This window comes from Stomoxys calcitrans, chromosome 2 (assembly GCF_963082655.1).
Source record: "Stomoxys calcitrans chromosome 2, idStoCalc2.1, whole genome shotgun sequence".
NCBI lineage: Eukaryota > Metazoa > Arthropoda > Insecta > Diptera > Muscidae > Stomoxys > Stomoxys calcitrans.
The window spans coordinates 223,542,186-223,566,939 of record NC_081553.1 but is presented as its reverse complement, the minus strand read 5'-3'; the positions used below and the strand labels follow the sequence as shown (position 1 = coordinate 223,566,939).

The window sequence follows — 24,754 nt, the reverse complement described above, 5'->3', positions numbered from 1 at the left end:
ATTTTTTTGAATAGAGCGGTGCTCTATTTCTTCCAACAAAAACATAAAGAAATTACCTGTTTTTGTTGGCGGTTAAATGAAAGAAATCTTAAACTGTTTTAAGAACATTATGATTTTCCACTTCACTTTCTCACAACTTTAACAATTTGTAGCCATAAAAAAATCAGCTATTGTTTACATTTTTAGGTTATGTCATACAAAAATAACATACTAGTGTGACATGGCGAAATATTTGAAGGTAGTCTCATTTGTACAACAACCACAAATCATATGGTGCAATACACCATGTTGTTATCAAGCAGATCGATGTTTTGTCAACACAAACAAAGGGTATAAATGTGCGTAAAAGAATATGCGAGAAAGAAGATGACAACAAAGAGAATGCAAACCAAAATCTGTCATCTTAATACCGTCAAACCTAGACGGCTGCTAACAGCAGTTCGCGTGAGACCACCCTTTTATATCCGCCTTGCTAGTGTGATAGCAAAAATGATGAATCGTATGTAAATTGGCAATTTTGACACACATAATGAAATACTAATGATAAGTCTGATAACACCTTTAATAACTAGTTTTATTCGACTATTCGATTTCAATATTATTATTCGACAACTCGATTTTTTTAGCCTCTAAAAGTCTACTTCGACCTATCGATTAATCGATACAAAAAGTCGAGTAATCGACATGAGTGAATGTAGTGAATTTGCGATTTTTATATCATTGGATTGTTTGATTGTTTTTGTGCATTTTTTTGCAAAAGTTAATTTTTTTCGGATATATTTTTTTTTAATAATCTGTCAACACTTGTTGACGAGTGTTTAAACTTTAATTGAAATTAGATACTAAGAAAATTGTTAAGAATAAGACAAACAAATAGAAGCAGCTCACAGCTTTTCGTTATATGAGACAACAATTGAATTTCTTTGGCAAAAATGTCTGGTCATATTGTAAGTGTCAAGTCTCATTTGGTTTTGGCTCTCTGCCCATTCCTGCATTATTATTTAATGTTTTATTTTCATATGTGTACAAATTTATTTAATATTAGTGTCTTGCCGGCATCGCTAATCGTGGTCAATAGACAACCCGGCGGCTGCGGTGGTGACTGTCTGCATGCGCAAACGAGTTGTAAAGTACACGTATCTCGGGTAGTGTAGGTCCTGCGAGATGATGCACATTAAAGCCGGCTTTTGTGTTATTGTTGTTGTTACGATGAAATGTCCTTTTTGTTAGTCATGTAATGTAAATGTCTGCATTTTTTTTCTTTTGAAAAATGTTCTTTGGAGCTATCGATTTAGCAATATAATAGTGAGTTTAGCTTTTAGTCAACGCAAAAACATTTTTCATGTGATAATCCGGTGAGTTAAAACACATGACAGTATTTAACGTTTATATGACAATAAAAAAGGACATTTTAAAGTAAATGTGGCACAGTGAAAAAATATTTGATTTGTTGTAATCGGGTATTAATAGTAGGGCACTACGACAGTACAATGATCCCACACCAATGCAATTAAGTGAAAATATTAGGAGTATGAGAGGATGGCTTAACACAAAACAAAGAAGACCAAAATAACTGTAATCCTGCCATTACGATTGGCATTAAGTTCGAGATCTCACAATTTTATTCAAAAGCATATGCAAGTTTCGACACGAAAACAGCTGACCCTATCAAATTTATATTTCCGATTGTAACATCATAAATGGGCCGTGCGGCTTACGAATTTTGGCAAATAAATCAACAAAAATAAATTAATTTTAGCTCTATAATAAGTGACCTTTCAATTGCCGAGTACGAACGGATTGCTGCTGAGCGACACCTCTTCGAAAAGAAGTTTTTAGGCTATGCAAATGCAAATTTTGCCCATGAACATTCCGCTAAGGAACTTGGGCAAACTTTTCACTTATCAATGAGTACTGTCCGATTCAATTTTTAAGCTCAATGATAAGGGACCTCCTTTTAATAGCCGAGTCCTAACGGCGTGCCGCAGAGCGACAACTCTTTGAGGGAGAAGTTTTTACATGGCAAAGTACCTCACACATGTCGCCAGCATTAGGAGGGGATAACCACCGTTGAAAATTTTTTCTGATGTTCCTGCCAGGATTCGAACCCAGGCGTTCATCGTCATAGGCGGACATGCTAACCTCTGCGCTACGATGGCCTCCGGAACTGTTTACCATCTACTTATAAGGACGTTTGTACGATCATAAATTCGGGTCCCCACGTTGATGTATGCGATAGGTTAAACATCTCCCTCAATGATCTTACCGCATATTTCGTTGGAAAACATTTGAAGATATCCGCCATCTGCAACTACATTGTTCACTCCTTTGTTAAGCGAAAGCTGATTGTGAAAGTCGATGGCATAACGAGATTCCGCCCACCAACTCTCCCAAAATACTAGGTTTTACATTGTACTATCTCTATAAGCCCTTTGCACAAGCAACTGCATTTTGTGACAAAGACGGGATAAGCAAAAACGTTCTTAAATCACATTTCGAAAGCACTTGAAGAGCGGACAAAGGAAGATTTTAAGCTACATATAAAACAATTGTCCGATCTGAGGGGTTAATTTTTAGCGCTATTGTGGAATGCTCAAACCTGCCGTAGGATGTAGGAGACAGAGGTCTTTTCATTGCATCTTAGCACTATCTATTTGCTCTTACAAGTCCTTGGTTCATGCAATTTGTGACAGATGTCCTCAAATTTCTTGCGGGCAACACATAAGTAAACCAAAAACAAGCCAAAGCGTGCTAAGTTCGGTCGGGCCGAATTTTATATACCCTCCACCATAGATCGCATATGTCGAGTTCTTTTCCCGATATCGCTGTTTAGGAAAATAAAGGATAAAAGAAAAGAATTGCTATAATATTGGAGTTATACCAAGTTAAGGTCCGATTCGGACCATTATTGATTAGAATGTTGGAGACCATAGTAGAAGTCATTGTGTAAAACTTCAGCCAATTCAAGAAGTAGACTCTAGAAGTAAAATAGAGACCGATTCGAACCATATTTAACACGTATGTGGAAAGTGATGGGAGAAGCCGTTGTACAAAATTTAAAATCGGCGCGGAATTGCTGTGAACACCACACAGGCTGGAACACTCATCTCCAATTTGTGTGGTGTTCATTGCTGTCACGAGAAGGTTGCGGATAGTGAGATTCTCCATACGGAATAGCTGCAACGGCAGTCGCGGACAATCAGCGGTATCGAGAGTCTCAGTGAGAGTCGGGCGGCAACGGCTCTTACACAAATACCACCCTGTTCCCGCGGCAATTGCCCCTTTGGACGGGAACGAGCTATCTCACTTACAGGAGCTAAACGATGATCGCCGTCACGGAGAGCATATTTTAGCTTATTTCATTTAACATGAATTTTCCTATAAATATTCCAATAAGGAATAGGGTTATGTACTTCTCTCAAATTAATGCGTGGAGCACGACTAAGTTTTTAACCTAATGATCGGCCACCACTTTTTGGCGAGTCTTTCAAAAACCATTTTAAGGCTAATCTACAATACCTAATTTGTCGGTAAAATGTTGACATCACTGGTAACATGACAGATGGTGTGGCATGAATTTCGATGGGGTTGGGATCGATGTCAATATATTTGATGTGTGTCCCGATTGTAAACAGCGACCATCCAACATCCGTTACCTGTTCATTTTCTCGGCAAGCAAACTGAGGACAAATTGTATGTCTTAAAAATTCGCAAGAATGCAATGATAATCACGGAAAACACATGCCGAGTGAATACCGTTTTTTGGAGACCATCCGCTGCCCCTGGCACCAATTGAAATTTACTTCACATGGCAAACCAGAATAGTTCCCACGCATATATTTTCCAACAGATTCAGCCTTTTCAATTCCCTGATGATTGTAACTGGGCAGAACGCGTCTGATTGTTACTAGGCAATGACATAATTACCAGGTAGTGTACTGTAAACAGCTGAGTAAAATTTTTTCTCGTGAAGTGCACTATCCGTCATCGAGTTTTGGTTGTGTGTGTGTGTGTTATAGTTAAGAACCTTATCACAACAAACAACGAAAAATTGCGCGAATTCATCATTCAACTACATATAATCATAATTGCACTAATCAGTGGTTTTGACAGATAGGGCACTCAATATTTTGTTGTTGGGCAACTGCCACTACCTGTAAATGAATATATCTTGTACAATACCCTGCCAACCATAGTCGACTTTCTACCAAATATTTCTGGACGCAACCGCCTAAGTTGCAGATTTCCCTGATTTAAAAATATTTTCAGAAACACCGTAGCGCAGAGGTTACCATGTCTGCCTATGACGCTGAACGATTGGTTTCGAATTCGGGTAAAAACATGAGAACAAAATTTCCGTGGTGGTTATCCCCTCCTAAAGTTGACGACATTTGTAAGGTACTCGGCTATATAAAGAAGAGATCTCTCATAATTAAACTTAAATCGGACAGTACCCATTACTATGTGAGAAGTTTGCCTCTGTTCCTTACCCAGAATCTTCACCTTCGAGTCTAACTTGTTTTGCTTTGGTTTAAGATCGTGCGTCCTTCGTTATTAGTAAAGCTTTATCGCAATCTCATTGTTCAATATACATTGAATTCTTTAATCGGATATTTTCAATTCTTTAGCCATCTGATTGCCAATGCGTCGTGGATTTCGCTAAAACCGATCTTTTACTCGCCGAACCATTTCAGGTGTTCTTGCAGTTTTTTTTTTTTGGACCACGACCATGGCATTTGGCTATGCTACCAGTACTACTATTATGATTATAGTGCGATATACAATCATTTCGTTAGCTTTGTGGTGCTTGAGTTCGCCGTCAATAGCAGGTTGTGGTTTTTCAGCCAAACGTAACGCAATCACACTATTACGCTCGAACTCCATCATGAAACACATTATTTTAGATCAAATGAATCAAATATATTTAACGCTTATAAACAATACCAGGACAGTCAATAAAAAAGATATGATGATGCTCTCATTTGGTAAAAATTCGTGTCGGCTACTCTTTAAATAAAGGATGAAAACACAACATTACATGAGCCTCTTTCCAGTGATCGGTTTTATACACAATAACCGAATTGCTAAAAACTGGACAATAATTAAACTAAAAACTGTCCAGGAATTGGAAACTTACTTGCTTTGTTGGAAGCTGAGTTCGGAAAAAATTTCCAAGCGTGTTAATCTTTTGCGCTCTTTTTGCAATGTATGCCACTTTTTCCAAGAAGATGTCCACTTATGTCAAAAAACTCATTTATTTGGTCAATTTTTTAAATTTCCGGTCATTTCTTATTATGATTTCTATTAAGGCATATTTATTTATTTACCACAATTTTATTTATTAAATCAACTTTTGTAACACTTTATTTTTACCACCAAAATTTCACATACGATAATTATAACATTCAAAATCTTGTTGTATGTGAAACTAAAATCAAATAAACAAAAAATAGGAAAACCACATGAAAATATGTGCCTACAACAACAAACGAACACTAAGCCAGCCACATTGCTGACACAAGAGCAGCATGAGTCCGATGACAAATAAATATGAGATCAGCAGCTTTACCATTCTAACCAGCAACTAAAAATTTAAGCAGTATGTCATGCGGCACAATTTCAAGCAATATCACATAAAAATTTTGTCTTTAGAGAAGGTTTCAAGGAATTTTTGCCTTAAGCGAATATCTTATGGAAATTTGGTCTTTAAAGAAAATTTGTCTTTAGAAAAAGATTTTCTCTAAAGACAAAATTTCATGAACATTTTGTCTTTTGAGAAAATTTCATGAACATTTTGTCTTTAGATAAAATTTCCATAAAATATTCGCTTAAGGCAAAATTTCCACTGCTGGGTACTTGAACCCAAATTTTAATACCATATTCGTGTTCTGGTCTCCAATACATTTCATTTTATACCCTTATTGTGCCCATCGGACCACTTTCGGATATGGGTGGCGTTTTTGGGGTAAAGGGAAGGGTCTGCCCCATCAAATATCTAAAAATTTTAAAGCCTATGTTTCCTTCTAGACAAACGTACACTATCTATGAAAATTTTAAAAAAATCGGTTCAGCCAAGTATCGTATAGTCATAATGAATCTAATGGCGTTTATGAGGGTGGAATGACCCCTATACTTCGATCTGATTTTTTATGCCACATTCGAAATCTACTCTCGAATAACTTTCATTTGAGCCCCATATTGAAATACGTCCCCCCTCCGATACCGAAAAATTATATAGCCTATGTTTACTTCCAGACCAACCTACACAATATGCGAAAATTTCGAGAAAATCGGTTCTGCCGTTTTTCAGTCTATACGGAAAATTTCATGGAAATTTTGTTTTTAGAGAAAATTTCATGGAAATTTTATCCTTAGAGAAAATTTCATGGAAAATTTGTCCTTAGAGAAAATTTCATGGAATTTTGTCTTTAGAGAGAATTTCATGGAAATTTTGCCTTTAGAGAAAATTTCATGGAAATTTTGTCTTTAGAGAAAATTTCCTGAAAATTTTGTCTTTAGAGGAAATTTCATGGGAATTTTGTCTTTAGAGAAAATTTCATGGAAATTTTGTCTTTAGAGAAAATTTCATGGAAATTTTGTCTTTAGAGAAAATTTCATGGAAATTTTGTCTTTAGAGAAAATTTCATGGAAATTTTGTCTTTAGAGAAAATTTCATGGAAATTTTGTCTTTAGAGAAAATTTCATGGAAATTTTGTCTTTAGAGAAAATTTCATGGAAATTTTGTCTTTAGAGAAAATTTCATGGAAATTTTGTCTTTAGAGAAAATTTCATGGAAATTTTGTCTTTAGAGAAAATTTCATGGAAATTTTGTCTTTAGAGAAAATTTCATGGAAATTTTGTCTTTAGAGAAAATTTCATGGAAATTTTGTCTTTAGAGAAATTTCATGGAAATTTTGTCTTTAGAGAAAATTTCATAGAAATTTTGTCTTAGAAAACATTTCATGGAAATTTTGTCTTTAGAGAAAATTTCATGGAAATTTTGTCTTTACAGAAAATTTTATGGAAATTTTGTCTTTACAGAAAATTTCATGGAAATTTTGTCTTCAGAGAAAATTTCATGGAAATTTTGTCTTTAGAGAGAATTTCATGGAAATTTTGTCTTTAGGAAAAATTTCATGGAAATTTTGTTTTTAGGAAAATTTCATGGAAATTTTGTCTTTAGAGAAAATTTCATGGAAATTTTGTCTTTAGAGAACATTTCCATGAAATTTTGTCTTTAGAGAAAATTTCCATGAAATTTTGTCTTTAGAGAAAATTTCCATGAAATTTTGTCTTTAGAGAAAATTTCATAGAAATTTTGTCTTTAGAGAAAATTTCATGAAAATTTTGTCTTTAGAGAAAATTTCATGGAAATTATGTCTTTAGAGAAAATTTCATGGAAATTTTGTCTTTAGAGAAAATTTCATGGAAATTTTGTCTTTAGAGAAAATTTCATGGAAATTTTGTCTTTAGAGAAAATTTCATGGAAATTTTGTCTTTAGAAAAAAATTTCATGGAAATTTTGTCTTTAGAGAAAATTTCATGGAAATTTTTTCTTTAGAGAAAATTTCATGGAAATTTTGTCTTTAGAGAAAATTTCATGGAAATTTTGTCTTTAGAGAAAATTTTATGGAAATTTTGTCTTTAGAGAAAATTTCATGGAAATTTTGTGTTTAGAGAAAATTTCATGGAAATTTTGTCTTTAGAGAAAATTTCATGGAAATTTTGTCTTTAGAGAAAATTTCATGGAAATTTTGTCTTTAGAGAAAATTTCATGGAAATTTTGTCTTTAGAGAAAATTTCATGGAAATTTTGTCTTTAGAGAAAATTTCATGGAAATTTTGTCTTTAGAGAAAATTTCATGGAAATTTTGTCTTTAGAGAAAATTTCATGGAAATTCTGTCTTTAGAGAAAATTTCATGGAAATTTTGTCTTTAGAGAAAATTTCATGGAAATTTTGTCTTTAGAGAAAATTTCATGGAAATTTTGTCTGTAGAGAAAATTTCATGGAAATTTTGTCTTTAGAGAAAATTTCATGGAAATTTTGTCTTTAGAGAAAATTTCATGGAAATTTTGTCTTTAGAGAAAATTTCATGGAAATTTTGTCTTTAGAGAAAATTTCATGGAAATTTTGTCTTTAGAGAAAATTTCATGGAAATTTTGTCTTTAGAGAAAATTTCATGGAAATTTTGTCTTTAGAGAAAATTTCATGGAAATTCTGTCTTTAGAGAAAATTTCATAGAAATTTTGTCTTTAGAGAAAATTTCAAATTTCATTTCATGGAAATTTTTTGAAAATTTCATAAAACTTTTGTCTTTAGAGAAAATTTCATGGAAATATTTTCTTGAGAGAAGGTTGCACTTGATTTACCTTACTCTGTACAATTATGGGCCTAATATATTATAGGTGAATATTCCGGCTAAATTTAGTGTTGTTTTATTGTTTTTTTTTTCTTCGTTTATTTCCCATATTTGTGCGATAAACTACTTGGGGGTGGCAAGAGATTTTTTCATGCAATTCATTTACGCCGGTGACGTATAAAATATCTATTCCTTTTATCTTCCGTTTTAGTTTTGTGTTTTGTTCTTACACTTGGAATGTAACAATCATCGGATAGAAACAAAGACTAGAAAAATGCGCATCTATTCTTCCACCTCTTTAACGGAAATTCACTGATCAGTTCATTACGAAAATTGATGGTGACAACAACGATCCGTGTTAGTGTTTAAGGCCCTCAGGCCTTCCCAACAGCCTAAAAGCTGAAGAAAAAGAAATCTAACGAACAACATCGTTAAGCGTCACCCTAAATAAACCTTCTAAGTCCTATAAGAAACTAGGAGTCAAGAGTTGTAACTTGAAGGAATAAAAAATGCGCATCTATTCTTCCACCTCTTTAACGGAAATTCACTGATCAGTTCATTACGAAAATTGATGGTGACAACAACGATCCGTGTTAGTGTTTAAGGCCCTCAGGCCTTCCCAACAGCCTAAAAGCTGAAGAAAAAGAAATCTAACGAACAACATCGTTAAGCGTCACCCTAAATAAACCTTCTAAGTCCTATAAGAAACTAGGAGTCAAGAGTTGTAACTTGAAGGAATAAAGCAACTGCAGTTCAACATGGCTGCTATGGAATTAGAAGCGATGTTCTATAAGAAACGTAACATAGTCTATGCCTTTGTTCGACACCGTTTCTTTATGATGTGCAAACAGTCGGTAAGAGTGATAATTGTGTGGCAAATGCATATTGCACATAAAAAAATTGAGAGAAGATGGGAACAAGATACAAAACTGAAAAAAAAAAATTAGTTCTAGTCATGTCTTCTGGTTATAAATTGAAGAGAACGTCACTCTTGGCTAGCATCTATCTACAACTTTCGTTTCGTCAAAAGGGTTCGAAGTCAGACGGATTTATCTGTTTTACTTGTTTATCCAAATATCCTTGTACCGAAACGATCTTGCTTTCCAAAGCGAACATGACAAGGATCGTTACCCCCCCACGAAAGTATGTGGCTACAACCAAACCATCTGTTTTAACTGACCCAACATGTTAGAACATTGGAATATTCATTTCTTGCGCTGCAGCCCAGTGTATTCTTGAACTTGAAATAAAAATTCTTTTTTGGCAACCACATTTGAATGTCATCCACCAAAAAAAAAAAAAACTATTCCCACGCTTTGAAATGTGCCACCACTTTTAATCTTGTTTATAAACAATTGGTCGATAGGTGAATAATGTGGTTATATCAACAAAAGCATGTGGTATGGAAACGCCATTTTGAAAGAGCTATGAAAATTGTATATAAACATGTTATCTAGTGGATCTAAGTTTCAATAAAGGCTGTTGTTGTTTTTGTAGACACATTTTCATGTGGAAGTGGCGATCCTCGTCAAGCTTCTAAATGTGAGTAAGCTCGTTTCGGTCCAAAGGACCAATCGTCGCGGTAACAAGTTGGCCATTGGCTATTTAAAGGCGCCAATAACTCGTCTTGTCATATCGAGCATCATAGGCACTCAGTATTTGTGCAAGAGCCGGTGCCACCCGGCCTCTCACTGAGACTCTCCGCTCGATCCCGCTGATTGTCCGGTATCGATCGGTCAAATTTCTATGAAATTTTCTCTAAAGACAAAATTTCTATGAAATTTTCTCTAAAGACAAAATTTCTATGAAATTTTCACTAAAGACAAAATTTCTATGAAATTTTCTCTGAAGACAAAATTTACATGAAATTTTCTCTAAAGACAAAATTTCTATGAAATTTTCTCTAAAGACAAAATTTCTATGAAATTTTCTCTAAAGACAAAATTTCCATGAAATTTCGCTAAAGACAAAATCGGTCATCAGCTATCCCATGCCGGTTTAATGGTGAGGACTTGATGCAAAAACTTCTTAGAGTTGACATACTTAGCACTCAGATCGCCACGGGGCTGCGATTAGCTTATGCTAGAGCGGATTCCATTTAAACAGGCATCCATCCTTATCTATCATATAAAGTACCACAGGCACTTAGTACTTAAGCAAGAGCCGCTGCCGGGCCTTTCACTGAGACTCTACTTGATACTGCTAATTGTCCGCGATTGCAATTGCAGCTACTCCGTACGGAGCATTCAACTGTAACGGCAGTCGCAGGCTATCAGCAAAGTACTGAGTGCCCTTTATTTATTGGCGCCTTTAAAAACCCCGTTCCCGTGGAGGTCGGTCCTTTGAACCGGAACGAGGTTGCTCACATACCGAAGCTTGACGAGAATCGCTACCTTCACATGAGAGTGTGGCTACAACAACCAATCGAAGCCTCTGATTGTACGCGACTGCCGTTGCAATTGCTCCGTATGGAGCATTTCCCTATCCGCAACGTGTGGACGCGCCCGGAAGCTCACAGCTTCGTGATAGCGATGAGCATCACACAGATCGGACCTCAAAGTTCCAGATTGTATGGTGCTCACTATATATTCCTTAGTCACTATACTTCCTTAGTGACGTAAGGCCAGAGCAAAGCCGGAAAGGCACCCATTCCATGCAACGGTTGCATATCACCGATATCGATCGATGATGGAGGCGGTTCTGACAAACGGAAAAGAACCAGGGTCTGGGGTTCTCTTCAATCCCGGAGAGACACTACGGGATGTACCTCTCCCATGACGAAAAAAGACGAACGAGTGTACTGCGGCGGCAGCCCCTGGCCGATTAAAGCTTCCGTCGGGTCAATCCAGCGCACAGAACCCGCCATGGGATTGATCTACTTAAGTGACTACCATATAGAATACTAAGCCCTTAATAATATAATTTTATTTTTCTTTTCAAATTTCAGCTAATACGTGTGCAATCTCCTGAAGGTATAAAGCGTATTGAAATTTCACCAAAGGCTAATCTCAAGGAACTCTTTGAATCGGTGCAGAATGCCTTAAAAGTTGATGGATTTGGTTTATTTAAAGAAAGAAATCTCACAAAGGAGGTAGGATGGGGCACAACATTTGGGGGGGTGTACTATAAATGTGCGTTACTTAACCTTTATATTTGTACATATTTTTAGATTTACTCACATACGTCACAAGAGGTTGGCAGTCTGCTGAAACATGGGGATATGGTATATCTCAAACAAATGGCCGGTACATCAACAAGGGTAAGCGTTTTATAGATAAGGAAGAAAATGTAATACAGTTACAAAGATTTAAACCGACAACGTCAGATTACTTGCATTATCTTGTAATAAAGTTAAGATTCATAAAAGAGGAAGTGTGGCCCGACTAGTAAGTTTATTTACTTTACTTTAATTGGCTATGGCAGAACATTTGTTCCATTTGCCGAACTTGCGTTCCAAGCGCCTCGATCTTTTGCGCTTCTTCGAAAATCTCTGACACCAAGTTTCGAGATGTCTTTGACAACTTGATCTTTTCATTGAGCTTTTGGTTGTTGTATCCGCATTTTCAGGTGGAGGTGGCGATACTCGTCAAGCTCCTGTAAGTGAGCAAGTTCTTTCCGGTCCAAATGATCGATCGCCGTGGGAACAGAGTGGCCTTTGGTTATTTAAGGGCGCCAGTAATTCGCCGTGTCATATCGAGCATAATAGGCATTCATTATTTGTGCAAGAGCCGGTGCCGCCCGGCGTCTCACTGAAACTCTCCCCTCGATACCCCTGATTGTCCGCGACTGCCGTTGCAGTTACTCCGTATGGAGCATTCAACTATCCGCAACCTGTGGACGCGCCCAGTAGTTCGCAGCTAAGCTTTTCATGATAGCAATAAACACCACACAAATTGGAGCTCAATGTGTGGTGTGCTCACAGCTATCTTGTGCCGGGTCGAGCTTTTGGTCGTCCCAGTTTGAGTGCACCACCGTCATCGCCTCCAAAAGATTTCTTCGCTGAACCTTCTACATTCATTCTGACAACATGACCAACCAACGCAACCGTTGTTAGTTAGGTTAGGTTAAGAACACCTAATGTCTAAGTGTATTTGATTCCAAACTGAGACGAAAACCTATCCCAATACCCACTCTTTGAACACATTTACTCAAATCCTCAGTTCGAATAGAGATCTCACTTCTTTTTCTTTTCAAAGATTTCTCCTTATGCTGTTTCTTGTTGGAAATTATACTACTAGGGTATACTCTCTCTTTCTTTGATATCGGGACTAAAACCATGTTTACGCGACGACCGTTCCCATAAAAGCTTGCTCGTCTATGAAGCTCGATGAGGATAAACATTCATCCCATATGGAAATGTTGCTACAGCACCCACTTCCTTTCTCACTGGAGAACCACAAAGAGCTAGATTGGCCTCCAAGGGAACTTACCTTTGTGTCTCTGCGACTTAGAATACAATGTTCTGCTTCCATTAGAAAAAACTTCTCACAAAAGAAGTGACAAACAGCGACACGCCGTTCGGACTTTGATAAAAACGAGGTCCCTTATGATTGAGCTAAAATTTGACTCCGTCAGCACACAATGATATGTGAGCAGTTTGACCCCGTTCCTTAATGAAATGTTCATGGCCAAATTTGCATTATTTCCATTAGAAAAACTCCATTCTTTATTGATTTTTGTTTTGTTTATTTTTTTTTAGCGTACCAGTACCACGGCAATTGATAGTTTCATAAATCCACCAGCAATAGCAGCTCCCACAAATAATGATTTTAAAACTTCCACATCAGTCGATGAAGATGAAGTTGACAAATTGTTAGCTAAAGAGGATGGTCTAATCAAAAGGGAAAGAGATAACAAGCTGTAAGTATTTCAAAGTAAAACAAGGAAAATGAAAAGTTTCTTCAATAAAGCCGTAAGAAAATTTGAATTAAACATAATTTGCTATGTAAAGTATCTATGTTGTCCTTTTTTTTTTTTGATTTCGAAGAATCACATCCCAGATTGGGAAGTATCACGGATCCAGGTGAAGGGAGGAGGATTTATAGGTGTTATATAGTGTCGGAGATATCACCCCACCTTGGGTATTTCCCAATTTCATTCTTCGGGGATTCAACTCGACTAGATGATACGTGGAGTTTAGAGATAAGAAATCATAGGCGCGAAGATTAGAACAGGTAGTTCCGCAAAGTATGGTGATATATCTGGCACTGTTTAACCTCTACCTATCCTCTACTTCAAAACTTCCAGAGGGTAAAGAATTCTTATCATATACGGACGATTTTACGATCATAGCTTCAGGCCCCCTAATGTGAAAAGTGCTTCAACTTTGCCAATATTGCCGCTAATGTTAGGCAAGCTGAATATTAGGAGTTGATGGCGAAGTGATTCCGACCACAAACTATTCCAAAATACTTGGTGTCACATTTGACTACTTTATAGGTGGTAGAGTCGGAAGAAGAAACAAATCCCTTAAAATACTTGCCAGCAGCCCTCATGGTGCTGACAAAGAAACCAAGTTGACTTCATACGAGGGCTGATCAAAAAATAGCGGTTATTTGAAACATTTTTAAAAAAATATTTATTTATTCGTCAATAACTATTTTGTCCTCTTCAAAGTAATACTAACACCGTCTTTCCGTTTGTAACTCATGTAAGTAATGATCTGAGACCCAACAAAGTATACAAGTCCGATCAAAAAATAACCGTTATTTTAATTTTTTTCAAAAATTTATTATTTATTCATCAATAACTATTTAGTCCCGTTAGAAGTAAGCCATACACGGGATTGTTATGAGCACCATACGAGTTGGAACCCTGATTTCCGATTCATGTGGTATTTATTTTTATCATGAGAAGCTCATCGCAGAGCTTCCGGGTGCGTCCACATGTTGCGGATAGTGGTATTCAACATAGTGGCAACTGCAATCATGGATAATCAGCATTAACGAGTGCTTGTGATACTCAATATGACAAGGCGTGCTATTGGTGTCCATCCTCAGCAACCTTCTTATAGATAGATAAACACCGCTCAGAGACCTCAGGGTGGATCTACACGATATAAAACTAAAGGCTCAGAGGGTGTCTCTAGAGTGTATACGTAATGTCTAAACACGTAGCAGTCATATGAATATGGTAGGTGGGCGGAGGACTAGCGAGTGTAAAGCGTTTTTATAAACAAACCCCTTGGCCAAGCGCAGAATTTTGGCTCAATTATGCGCGCAGCCGCCTCAATTCATACTGGGCTAGGATTGATGCCAACGCGCTGGATGTACGTCTCGCTTGCAACTTGGGAGCACACGCCACATGCAACTGTTCATCTAACCAGCCAATTCTACTCGATTTATTAACAGCTCACCTTAGACGCAATTATATTTGATACTCACCACCATGGGTATATTTATTATAAAAATTTTATTATAACACTACTATACCCATATTAATGTCCAAATATAGTCCAATCTTAATCATATTTGGTTCACGTGGCGAGAAGCCTAATATAAGTAAAAGTTTAAAAATTCAGTGAAATCGGGTAATAAGTGCGCCGTTCATGTGATTTAACCCTAATTCGGATGTTTGATCTATATGACAGCTATATCTAAATATGATCCAAGCTCCTTGTGCAACTCACTGTTTCAAATTTCAGCAAAATCGAAGAATAAATTCACGTTTTTTGGTCTTTAGACCCTAAAGCTGAAGATCGGTCTCTATGGCAGATATATCTAAATATATGGCAGCTATATCTAAATCTATGGCAGCTATATCTAAATATAGCCCGGTCCGGACCATTTTCGGAACAGATGTTGGGAGTCTTAACAAAACTCACTATGCCAAATTTCTTTGGCATAGTGAGTTTCAGCAAACCGGGGAATGAATGCGCGTTTTATAGGCTTAAGACCCTAATTCGGCAAATCGGTCTATATGGCAGCTATATGTAAATATGGTCTAATATGCATCATATTCGTGTCAGAGGCCCCTAGTGCAACTCACTGTTTCAAATTTCAGCTAAATCGGAGAATAAATGCGCCTTTTATGGTCATTAGGCCCTAAAGCTGAAGATCGGTCTCTGGCAGTTATATCTAAATATAGCCCGATCTAGACCATTTTTGGGACAAATGTTGGGAGTCTTAATAAAACTCACTATGCCAAATTTCAGCGAAGCCCTAAGACCCAAAATCGGCAAATCCGTCTATATGGCAGCTATATCCAAATATGTTCCGATCTGGACCATTTTTGGTTCGGATTTCGACGGGCCTAATAAAACTCACTAAATTTCAGCGAAATCGGGTAATAAATGCGCCTGTAATAGGCTTGAGAACCTAAATCGCCAGATCGGTCTACATGGCAGCTATATCCAAGAAATTTGCCGAACATATTTGTTCTTTTCACTGTGATTAGCCGACGGCTGATGCTACCAGTGTTGTTTGTGTATAGGCAGTGATACCTACACCACATGTGACGTGCCTTTCGTTTCGTTTGGTTTGTCAGTTTGCGTTTTCCTTTTTTATACCCACCACCATAGGATAGGGGTATACTAATCTAGTCATTCCGTTTGTAACACCTCGAAATATTGACATGTACCCCATAAAGTATATATATTCTGGATCGTCTCGACATTCTGAGTTGATATAGCCATGTCCGTCTGTCTGCCAACATCACGATAGCGGTCGAACGCGTAAAGCTGGCCGCTTGAAATGTTGCATAGATACTTACTACTAATGTAGGTCGTTGGGGATTGCAAATGGGCAATATCGGTTCAGATTTGGAAATAGCTCCTATATAAACTAATATCCCGATTTCAATCCTTGAGCCCCTGGAAGTCGCAATTTTTTCCGATTTAGATAAAATTTTGCACAGTGTCTTCATTTATCCAACAACTGCCACAAGTACCGTCCAAATCAGCCTAAAACCTGATATAGCTCCCATATAAACCGATCTCCGATTTGACTTCTTGAGCCCCTGGAAGCCACAATTTTTTTCCGATTTGGCTGAAATTTTGCATGCGGTGTTCTTTTACGACTTCCAACAACTGTGCCAAGTACGGTCCAAATAAGTCTATAACCTGATACAGCTCCCATATAAACCGATCTCCCGGTTCCTAGAAGCTTTAATTTTTGCTGGTTTGACAGAAGTTTGGTATGTAGAATACCAAATTTTTAACAGAATCCATGGTGGTGGGTTCCCAAGATTCGGCCCGGCCGAAGTTAGTTTTTGGTCTTAAAATCTCATCGAGTCCATTGCAGTATATTATCCGGTTATAGACCATTTTATTCAATGCTTTGTATTTAAAGCATAGCACAAAAAGAACTCCTTAAAGTAAGGCAAAATGTGGGATGCTGCTAAAAAGCATTTGACCGGCTACCCGTATCGCGATTTCTGATTGGCCATGAATCTTCATCAGCGGACTTCGTCGAATAGACCATGGTGCTTAACATACCAATCCAATTAGAGCAGGATTTTAATTAAATTTTTAAATTTTGTAACAAAATTTAAAAAAAAAAAAAATTTTTAATTTTTAAGTTTTTTGATGAATTGATAAAATTTTTTGACATATTAAAAATTTTGAGATTTTTAAAAATTTTTTTATAAATATATAATTTAAATTTTTTTGTAGAATTGGCAGTTTTTGATCATTTTTTCATTAATTTTTCTTACATTTTTATATTTTCCTTTTAGATGCCGACATGGTGCTAATGGCTGTTGCGTTCATTGCTCCCCACTGGAACCCTACAATGAAAGTTATCTGAAGGAACAAAAAATCAAACATTTATCATTTAACTCGTACATACGCAAACAAACATCGGGCATTGATCGTGGCAAGTATATGGTATTCGAAGACATCAATTGTCGCATTAAGCCAGGTTGTCGCGAACATCCACCATGGCCCAAGGGTATCTGTTCGAAATGTCAACCATCGGCAATTACTTTAAATCGTCAAATTTATCGTCATGTGGATAATGTGATGTTTGAGAATACAACAATTGTGGAGAGATTTTTGAACTATTGGCGTACAACTGGACACCAAAGAATGGGTTTCCTTTATGGCACCTATGAAATCAATACAGATGTACCATTGGGCATAAGGGCTAAGGTGGCGGCCATATATGAGCCACCGCAGGAATCAACAAGGGATTCCATAAAGCTATTGGAAGATGAAAGTGCTGCCGATGTTGAAGAGGTGGCCAAGGCATTGGGTTTGAAGAAGGTAGGCATGGGGACAAATTTAATTTGTTTAAGGAAAGTGGAAAAAATGTAATGTGTTTGTTTTTCAAGGTGGGCTGGATTTTCACTGACTTAATTACGGATGATCCTGCCGCTGGTACGGTTAAACAGCTGCGTGGCATTGAGACTCATTTCTTGACTGCTCAGGAATGCATTATGGCTGGTGAACTACAAAATCGTCATCCAAATCCTTGCAAATACGCTTCCAATGGTGTATTTGGCTCGAAATTTGTTACTGTTTGTGTTACAGGTAGGAAAAATAAGAAAATGTTTTCGAATATTTTAAGGTTACCAAAAAATTCTCTTGCAGGTGACAACACCAAACAGGTGCATATGGAAGGCTATGCTGTCTCAGCCCAGTGTATGGCTTTAGTGCGTGATAATTGCTTAATACCCACTAAAGATGCTCCTGAATTGGGTTATGTGCGTGAATCGACTGATAAACAATATGTTCCAGATGTTTACTACAAGGTAAGTGAAAAAGCGTTTTTGAAACAGTTCCCCCTATCCCCCTAGAAGAAATCTCATGGAGGCCAACGTAGCGCAGAGGTTATCATGACGCACTTATGACGCTGAAAATCAGAAAAAATTTTCAGCGTTGGTTTTCTCCTTTTATTGCTGGCAACATTTGTGTGGTACTATGCCATGTAAAACTTTTCTCCAAAGAGGTGTTGCACTACGGCACACCGTTCAGATTTGGCTATAAAAAGGAGGCCCTCAATCATTGAGCTTAACTTAAATAGGACAGCACTCATTGATATGTGAGAAGTTTGCCCCAGTTCCTTAGTGGAATGTTCATGGGCAAAATTTGCAATTTGAAGAATACTCACCTTAGCCTTTGGCCTTTTTTTGCAATAAAAGCAACACATTTTGGATATCCATTAATTGCCCATTTATTGTTAAGACACAGACATTTACATCGAGTTGTAACATTGATACTGTCTATTACTATAAATACGCTCCAACTTATCTAAGATGCTCTTCTACTCCATCGTTTGTTTGTTGGTAGGTTTGTGTGTGTTTGCATTTTTTATTTTCATTGTTTCGAAAACGTTGAAACAATAACGAAATAAATGTAAATTTTTGTATTTTGTTAAATAGTTTTACGCTTTAAATCGTATCTTAGTTTTAAGAGTAGGTTTAACCAGAAAGGACGAAAAATGTAGTCAAACTTAAGATACAGTTTTTTTTTATATATAATACATCGAATGGTCTTATATTTATGGTTAAATACATGGATATATGTTTGGACATTCAGCATTAGATGAATATTTTATATAATAATATATAATATTTTTTTTTATTAATTTATTTATTTTAACATATATTTGGCAAGTATTTTCTATTTATAGGTCAATCGATTCTAATTTTTACATTTTTCTTTGGTAAATGTAAAGAAATTAATATTGGGCTATAGCATAGATAAAATTTCCAAGTTCTGCAAGTTTTGAAATAATTCACCACTAAACAAGGCAATGAAATCGGTCGTTAGGTTCTAACTTTCCTAAATCTTAGTTAGTCAGATGAAGATGATCACAGGAATCTTATATATAAAATTGAATTTGTGTTTGTTTGTTCCGTATAGACTCAAAAATGGCTGAACGGATTACCTTGAAATTTTCACAGATTGTGTAGGTTGGAAACATAGGCTATATAATTGTTTGATATCGGAAGGGGGGTGGACCCTCACCCTTACCCCAAAAGTACCAACCAAAAATAAAAGTGGACCGATCGGGATCGGTATTCAGAAGTAGAGTACGAATTTTATATTAAAAATTAGGTACAAGTAACTCGGGGGACGCCCCAACCCCAAAACCCCCTAAAATAGGTTTTTGGACGATCATGACAAAATGGGACTCAAATGAAAGGTATTCGGGAGTAGATTGCGAAAATGGTCAGGAAGGAGAAATAGGCTTTATAATTTGTTGATTTCATAAGGGGGCGGACCCTCCCCCGTTACCCAAAATTAAAAAGTGGACCAATCGGGACAATATGGGTTTCAAATGAAAGATATTGGAAAATAGAATACGAATATGGTATTAAAATTTGAGTCTAAGTATCCGTTGGGCCGCCCCAAACCCGAAATTCCCCCAAACAGACATATTGGACGTTCATGTCAATATGGACCTTAAATGAAAGGTATTCGGGAGTTGATTACGAATCTGGCATATAAAATCAGTTCGAAGTAAAGGAGATCACCCTGCCTCCCAAAAATGTTTCAAATGGGCATATGACTATATGGGACTTGCTTTTTTTGTTTGCTCCGTAGAATCAAAAACGGCTGAACCGATTTTCTTAAAATTTTCACAGATTGTGTAAGTTTGTCTGAAAGGAAACATAGTTTATATAATTTTTAGATATAGGATGGGGGCGGTCCCTCCCCCTTAACTTAAAAACGCCACTCAAAACCAAAAGTGGGCCGATGGGCACAATATGGTTATCGAATCAAAGGACAAAGGAGAATAGAAAACGAATATCGTATTAAAATTTTGGTCCAAGTACCCAACGGGCCGCCCCAACCCAAAACTCGTCTAAACAGATATATTCGACGTTTCTACCAATATGGGACTCAAATGAAGAGTATTCGGCATTAGATTACAAATATGGCATAAAAAATTAGGTCCAGGTAATGGAAGGTCGCTCCACCCCCACATACCCCCAAATGGTCATATTAGCCGACCATGGTTATATGAGATTCAAATGAAAGATATTTAGGAGTAGATTATGAATGTGACATTAAAATTTGCGTTCAAATTAAAGTGGTGCTTTTCCTCTTTAAAGTACGTCAAATAGGTTAATTGACCCATTTTAGCAATATGGGACTCAAATGAAATAAATTTATATCCAATTTTGGAGCCAAGTGTTTGGGGGATATGAAGTTCAGTTCAACTTCATATCCGACTATGGCAAATTGGAGCTCAAATCAACGGTATTTGAGGGTAAAGAATGAATTTGATTTGCTGAACAGAAGTTGACTCAAAAACGTTTGTGGGGGAAGTTAACCAGTATGATATGGTGATAGCTGTTTATCACTTTTTCGATAATACTTTGGCGCGTTTTGTTGAGCATGATAACAGCTGCTATCTTTATGAAGTTTTGTGTATATTAGGTTGTTGTGTAGGCTATTTAAAATTAGTGTTTTATTTGTATATTTTGTAATGTTATCTCGCCAGTGTAATTGGGTTTCATGTAAGTTTTTATTTATGTTCCCCCTTGAACTCCCCATTATACGTAACCTGGGGATGCGCCCAGTAGCTCCCAGCTAAGTTTCTTGTGAAAACGATGACTCCACACAGATTGGAGCTCAAAGTTTCAGCCCGTGCCGTGTATATTGTTATCCCGTACCGGGCCGATTATGTGTAGTTGCCCATCTACCCTCTAGATGTACCCAAACATGATAGCTACCATGATAACAGCCCAGTCGCGTTGATCGGTCATAACACCTAGAGGACATAAAGCCCAAAAATGGGCGTTTAAAAGCAAAATGCAATGAGCATTCTGGCCGATTTTTGGGCGGCCATAATACCCAAGCCAATATTGAGCGAATCCACACTCTCGCTGCACAATTTACCATTTTGATTTATGTTTCAAAAAGAAGTGACTTGGGGACGTTGTTCTTACTTCTGACTCTCACTGAAAGGGAACCCCTGTTGATCAATGTGGCTGAATATTTGATAGCAAATCACGTATTACAAAATGTTCAATCCCATGGTAGCCGGTTGTATGTACCGGATTGACGCGATGGAGTTCCTCATCGACAAGGGCTGCCGCCTCAGTGTATAACACACTGCTACAACAACAAAGTTCTTGCAGAGAATTAAGTTACATGTTCGGTGCGGCAAATGTTTAACCTATCATAGTTGGCATAAACATTATGTTCTGGAGCCATGATCATACACTCATTCGTAATAGAGCATAGATAGGGTTAAAACAGTTCCGGAGATATCGCTCACCTTCGGGATTCCCTGGGAGAGGAAATCGATCTATATGATTCTCCTTTACCTGAATCCAGATATCGGGAAATATAAGTTTGTCCAGAGATAAGTTGAGTCGTTCAGGTTCTTCAGTATCAGTGTAGAGAATTCGTCAGGGCTAGACAAGAGCTGGCAAACTATCGATAACATTCGAATTTTCTATTAATAAATATCGATAGTATCGATACTATCGTTAATTTCCTAAAGTCAGTTGGAACTCATGAGAAAAATATTTGCGCAAAATTTTAGCGCAATCAGATGGAAATTGCGCCCTCTATAGGCGCATTGTGTTTTATAGGATAGATTCAGTGTCGGATCCTTTTTTTCAATTTTGCTACTTTCGAAAGGAAATTGCGCCTCACCTTGGCTATTCGAACAGCGTGTATAAAGTATAACAAATATTTCATAAAAAATATTTTCCTCGTATTGTTTTGAGAGGTTGACAAATGGCTTTACCACATCATGGCAAACAAACAGATTTGGACTGGGAACTATTTTTGCGTTTAATTTTTGGACTTCACGGCTTATCTATCCAGTACTTTAATAAAACACATCAGATGTTGTCTTTGTTGTGTGTTTTTGTTTGACTTTTTTTGTGTTCTGGCAAATAATAGATTCCGTCGGATTTCGTAATAATTTAATAAGCATTTTCACTGATAATGAAGTCAGTACTAGGCTTAAATTGCCAGTTCAGGCTTGTGTAGAACATCTGTCGTCAGAATTTTTTTCACAAGTAAGTGTGGCCACCCGCAGAAATTCTCTATTGTGAATGGCAAAATAGAATTGAAACATTTCTGAATACATTTCATTTGACTTCTAGCTCGCACATGTTTTGGATATATTATTTGAAAACTTTAAAGTTTTTTTTTCACTTTTTTCTTAGTATTGTTTTGGTAGTTTTGCAAATGGCGTTACCATCTCATGACAAACAAATAGACTTCCACTGTTTTTTATTTTTGCCCTTCACAGCTTGGCTATCCAGTACTAATATAAAAAACACACCAAATGTCTAAGTGACCTAACCTTACCTCACCCGGATTGTCGCTCAATGGCTTTAGCGAGTCTGTTGAAGTCACACATTCCTTCCCCTGTTTCATATTGAAATAAGGTCCTAATTTATTGTCTCCGTTGACAATTATGTATAGGTTTCTGAACTTACAACCATAATTTTTTGCATATCGAATAAAAATTTTAGCTGTATTAAGCATGAGTTTTATTTTTGTCATGTTTTTTATATATGGCAACTCAACAAAGCTCGTTGTTTTTGAGTACATACTTCGAATTTGAGTTAGTTGGTCTGCTGTGTAAGCAAATCAGAATGAAGACGTTCCCCTTAAAAAAAATTAAAGTTGATTAAGTTCCCAGCTTTCGAATTATACAGTGCACTCTATTAAACATTGGAGGAATCGTAGCGTGACAAGCATGTCGTTTGATGTTTATGGAAAATATAACTAAAATGGTAAGCTCTATGCCTTCAAAAGCTATAGCGTTTGCAATAACAGGGCAGAGGAAACTAGCAAATCAACTTAAGGCAATCAAAAGTATATAATTTACGGGGTCTATAGTTCGATATTGGGAAGTATTACAAATGGAAAGACAAGATTAGTATATGTCCACGTTCTATGATGATGGCGAAAAAAATGTTTTCTTTTCATTGCTATACACATAATACAGTTTTATTTTGGTTAATGGTTAATTATGATATTCATATAATGCCTCTTATATTTAACGTATAATAACTTATTTTAATATAAGAATCGAAATCATATTTTGGAGAAATCGAAAGGATCAATTATTTGAATTCGTTTAGATGTTGTAACAAATCTAATGGTAAAACCATAAACGAATACCCTAAACTTTCGTTATCTTAGGTTTTGTATCTTAAACGCTATGTTGTGTATAACTATTGTACTTAAATAATTAAATAGACATAAAATGTATTTTTTTAATCATTTCAATTTTTTTCTTATAACTAACAATTATATATGTATGCATGTTTGTATAAGAATTTTACGTTAATTTTCATTACTCGAGTTATAGTAAGTCCGTTGAATAAACATTATAGGTGGATAAATTATTTTGATCTTTTACAGCAACACTAATATTTTTTTATTTTAATTTGTTTGTATCGTTTTTAAATATTTTTTCGAATAATAGTTTTAAGTTTGCATAGATTGAAATGCTTTAAAAATGAAACGATCTTGGCTTTTGGTATAATTTTTTTAGTTTGTATTTTTTTTGACTGTTTGGCAGTTTGTTCGATACAACTTGTTTGATCATGCAGGTTCTCACTAAACATAAAATGCAAGGGATTAAGTTAAATTTACCACCTCTTAATTTTCCCAGATAATAGATAAAACATATACAATTTTTTTGGTATTTTTTCTAAAACATTGTTGCCAGGTTTTTTTTTTTCAATATTTTGATATGTGTCTTTAGTTTATCCTTAACAATTTTTCGAGTACTTTTCGAGTGGTTTTTCAATGGCTTTGTGACACATGATGTATTATAATATATATGTTTATATATGTTTGGAAAATTATTATTTTCCTGTTTTAGTAGAATTTTTTTTTATTTTTCCAAAGAAGGATATTTAATTGCTTTCAAAATTTCAAATCGTCATCGTTAAGAACTTGATCGCTATTAAAAAGTTGTATCTTATTTTATTGATTTGTTTTTCTCTTTGTTGCGAATACTAGTTTTCGAAATTTAGTTTTCTAAATAGGGGCAGTTGTATGTTATTCTTTTCTTTAAAAGTGAATTACTTTGCTTATATACGCAAATAATTTACACACATTCTTATTGCAAATTTTTATTTCGAAAATACAACAACTCACAAAAACTCCAATTGTTCGAAATCGTTTCGAAAAATATGTGAAAATTTTAATTAATATTTTATAAATTTCAAATAAAGGTTGGTATTACGTTCGATTTTCGCGTTGAAAATTTGTATAAAAAACAAACGGAAAATTTTGCCGAAATGTATTCGTTTTGCCATAAGGCTTAGTACTGACTTCGACTTTTCGCCCGAACAGCTCCCAAAACACATTATAATAAAACAGTGACGAAGAAAATGCGAACACATTCCGCAGAAGTAGTACTGAGTTCTTTGAGTAAAATACCACCGACACGTCGCTGCGCCAAACAAATAAATGCTCACGAACTGAGTACAAACAACTCTGTTTTATCATAGTTGTTCTT

General features: G+C 36.1%; 1 protein-coding gene across 2 annotated transcripts in view; it reads left to right on the top strand.

The window, feature by feature from the left end:
- The first annotated feature begins 741 nt into the window (after window positions 1–741).
- LOC106090972 (nuclear protein localization protein 4 homolog) overlaps window positions 742–24,754 on the top strand; it is a 46,574-nt gene continuing 22,561 nt past the window's right edge. Inside the window, exons 1-7 of one of the 2 annotated variants that reach the window (XM_013257354.2) lie at window positions 742–947; window positions 11,308–11,451; window positions 11,530–11,619; window positions 13,060–13,220; window positions 17,034–17,562; window positions 17,631–17,829; window positions 17,890–18,050. In XM_013257354.2, coding sequence (XP_013112808.2) covers window positions 933–947; window positions 11,308–11,451; window positions 11,530–11,619; window positions 13,060–13,220; window positions 17,034–17,562; window positions 17,631–17,829; window positions 17,890–18,050 — 1,299 coding nt within the window. In that variant the 5' untranslated portion in view covers window positions 742–932. Of the gene's footprint in view, window positions 948–9,108; window positions 9,215–11,307; window positions 11,452–11,529; window positions 11,620–13,059; window positions 13,221–17,033; window positions 17,563–17,630; window positions 17,830–17,889; window positions 18,051–24,754 lie in introns of those variants that run through there. The other variant, XM_013257346.2, reaches the window with a different exon arrangement.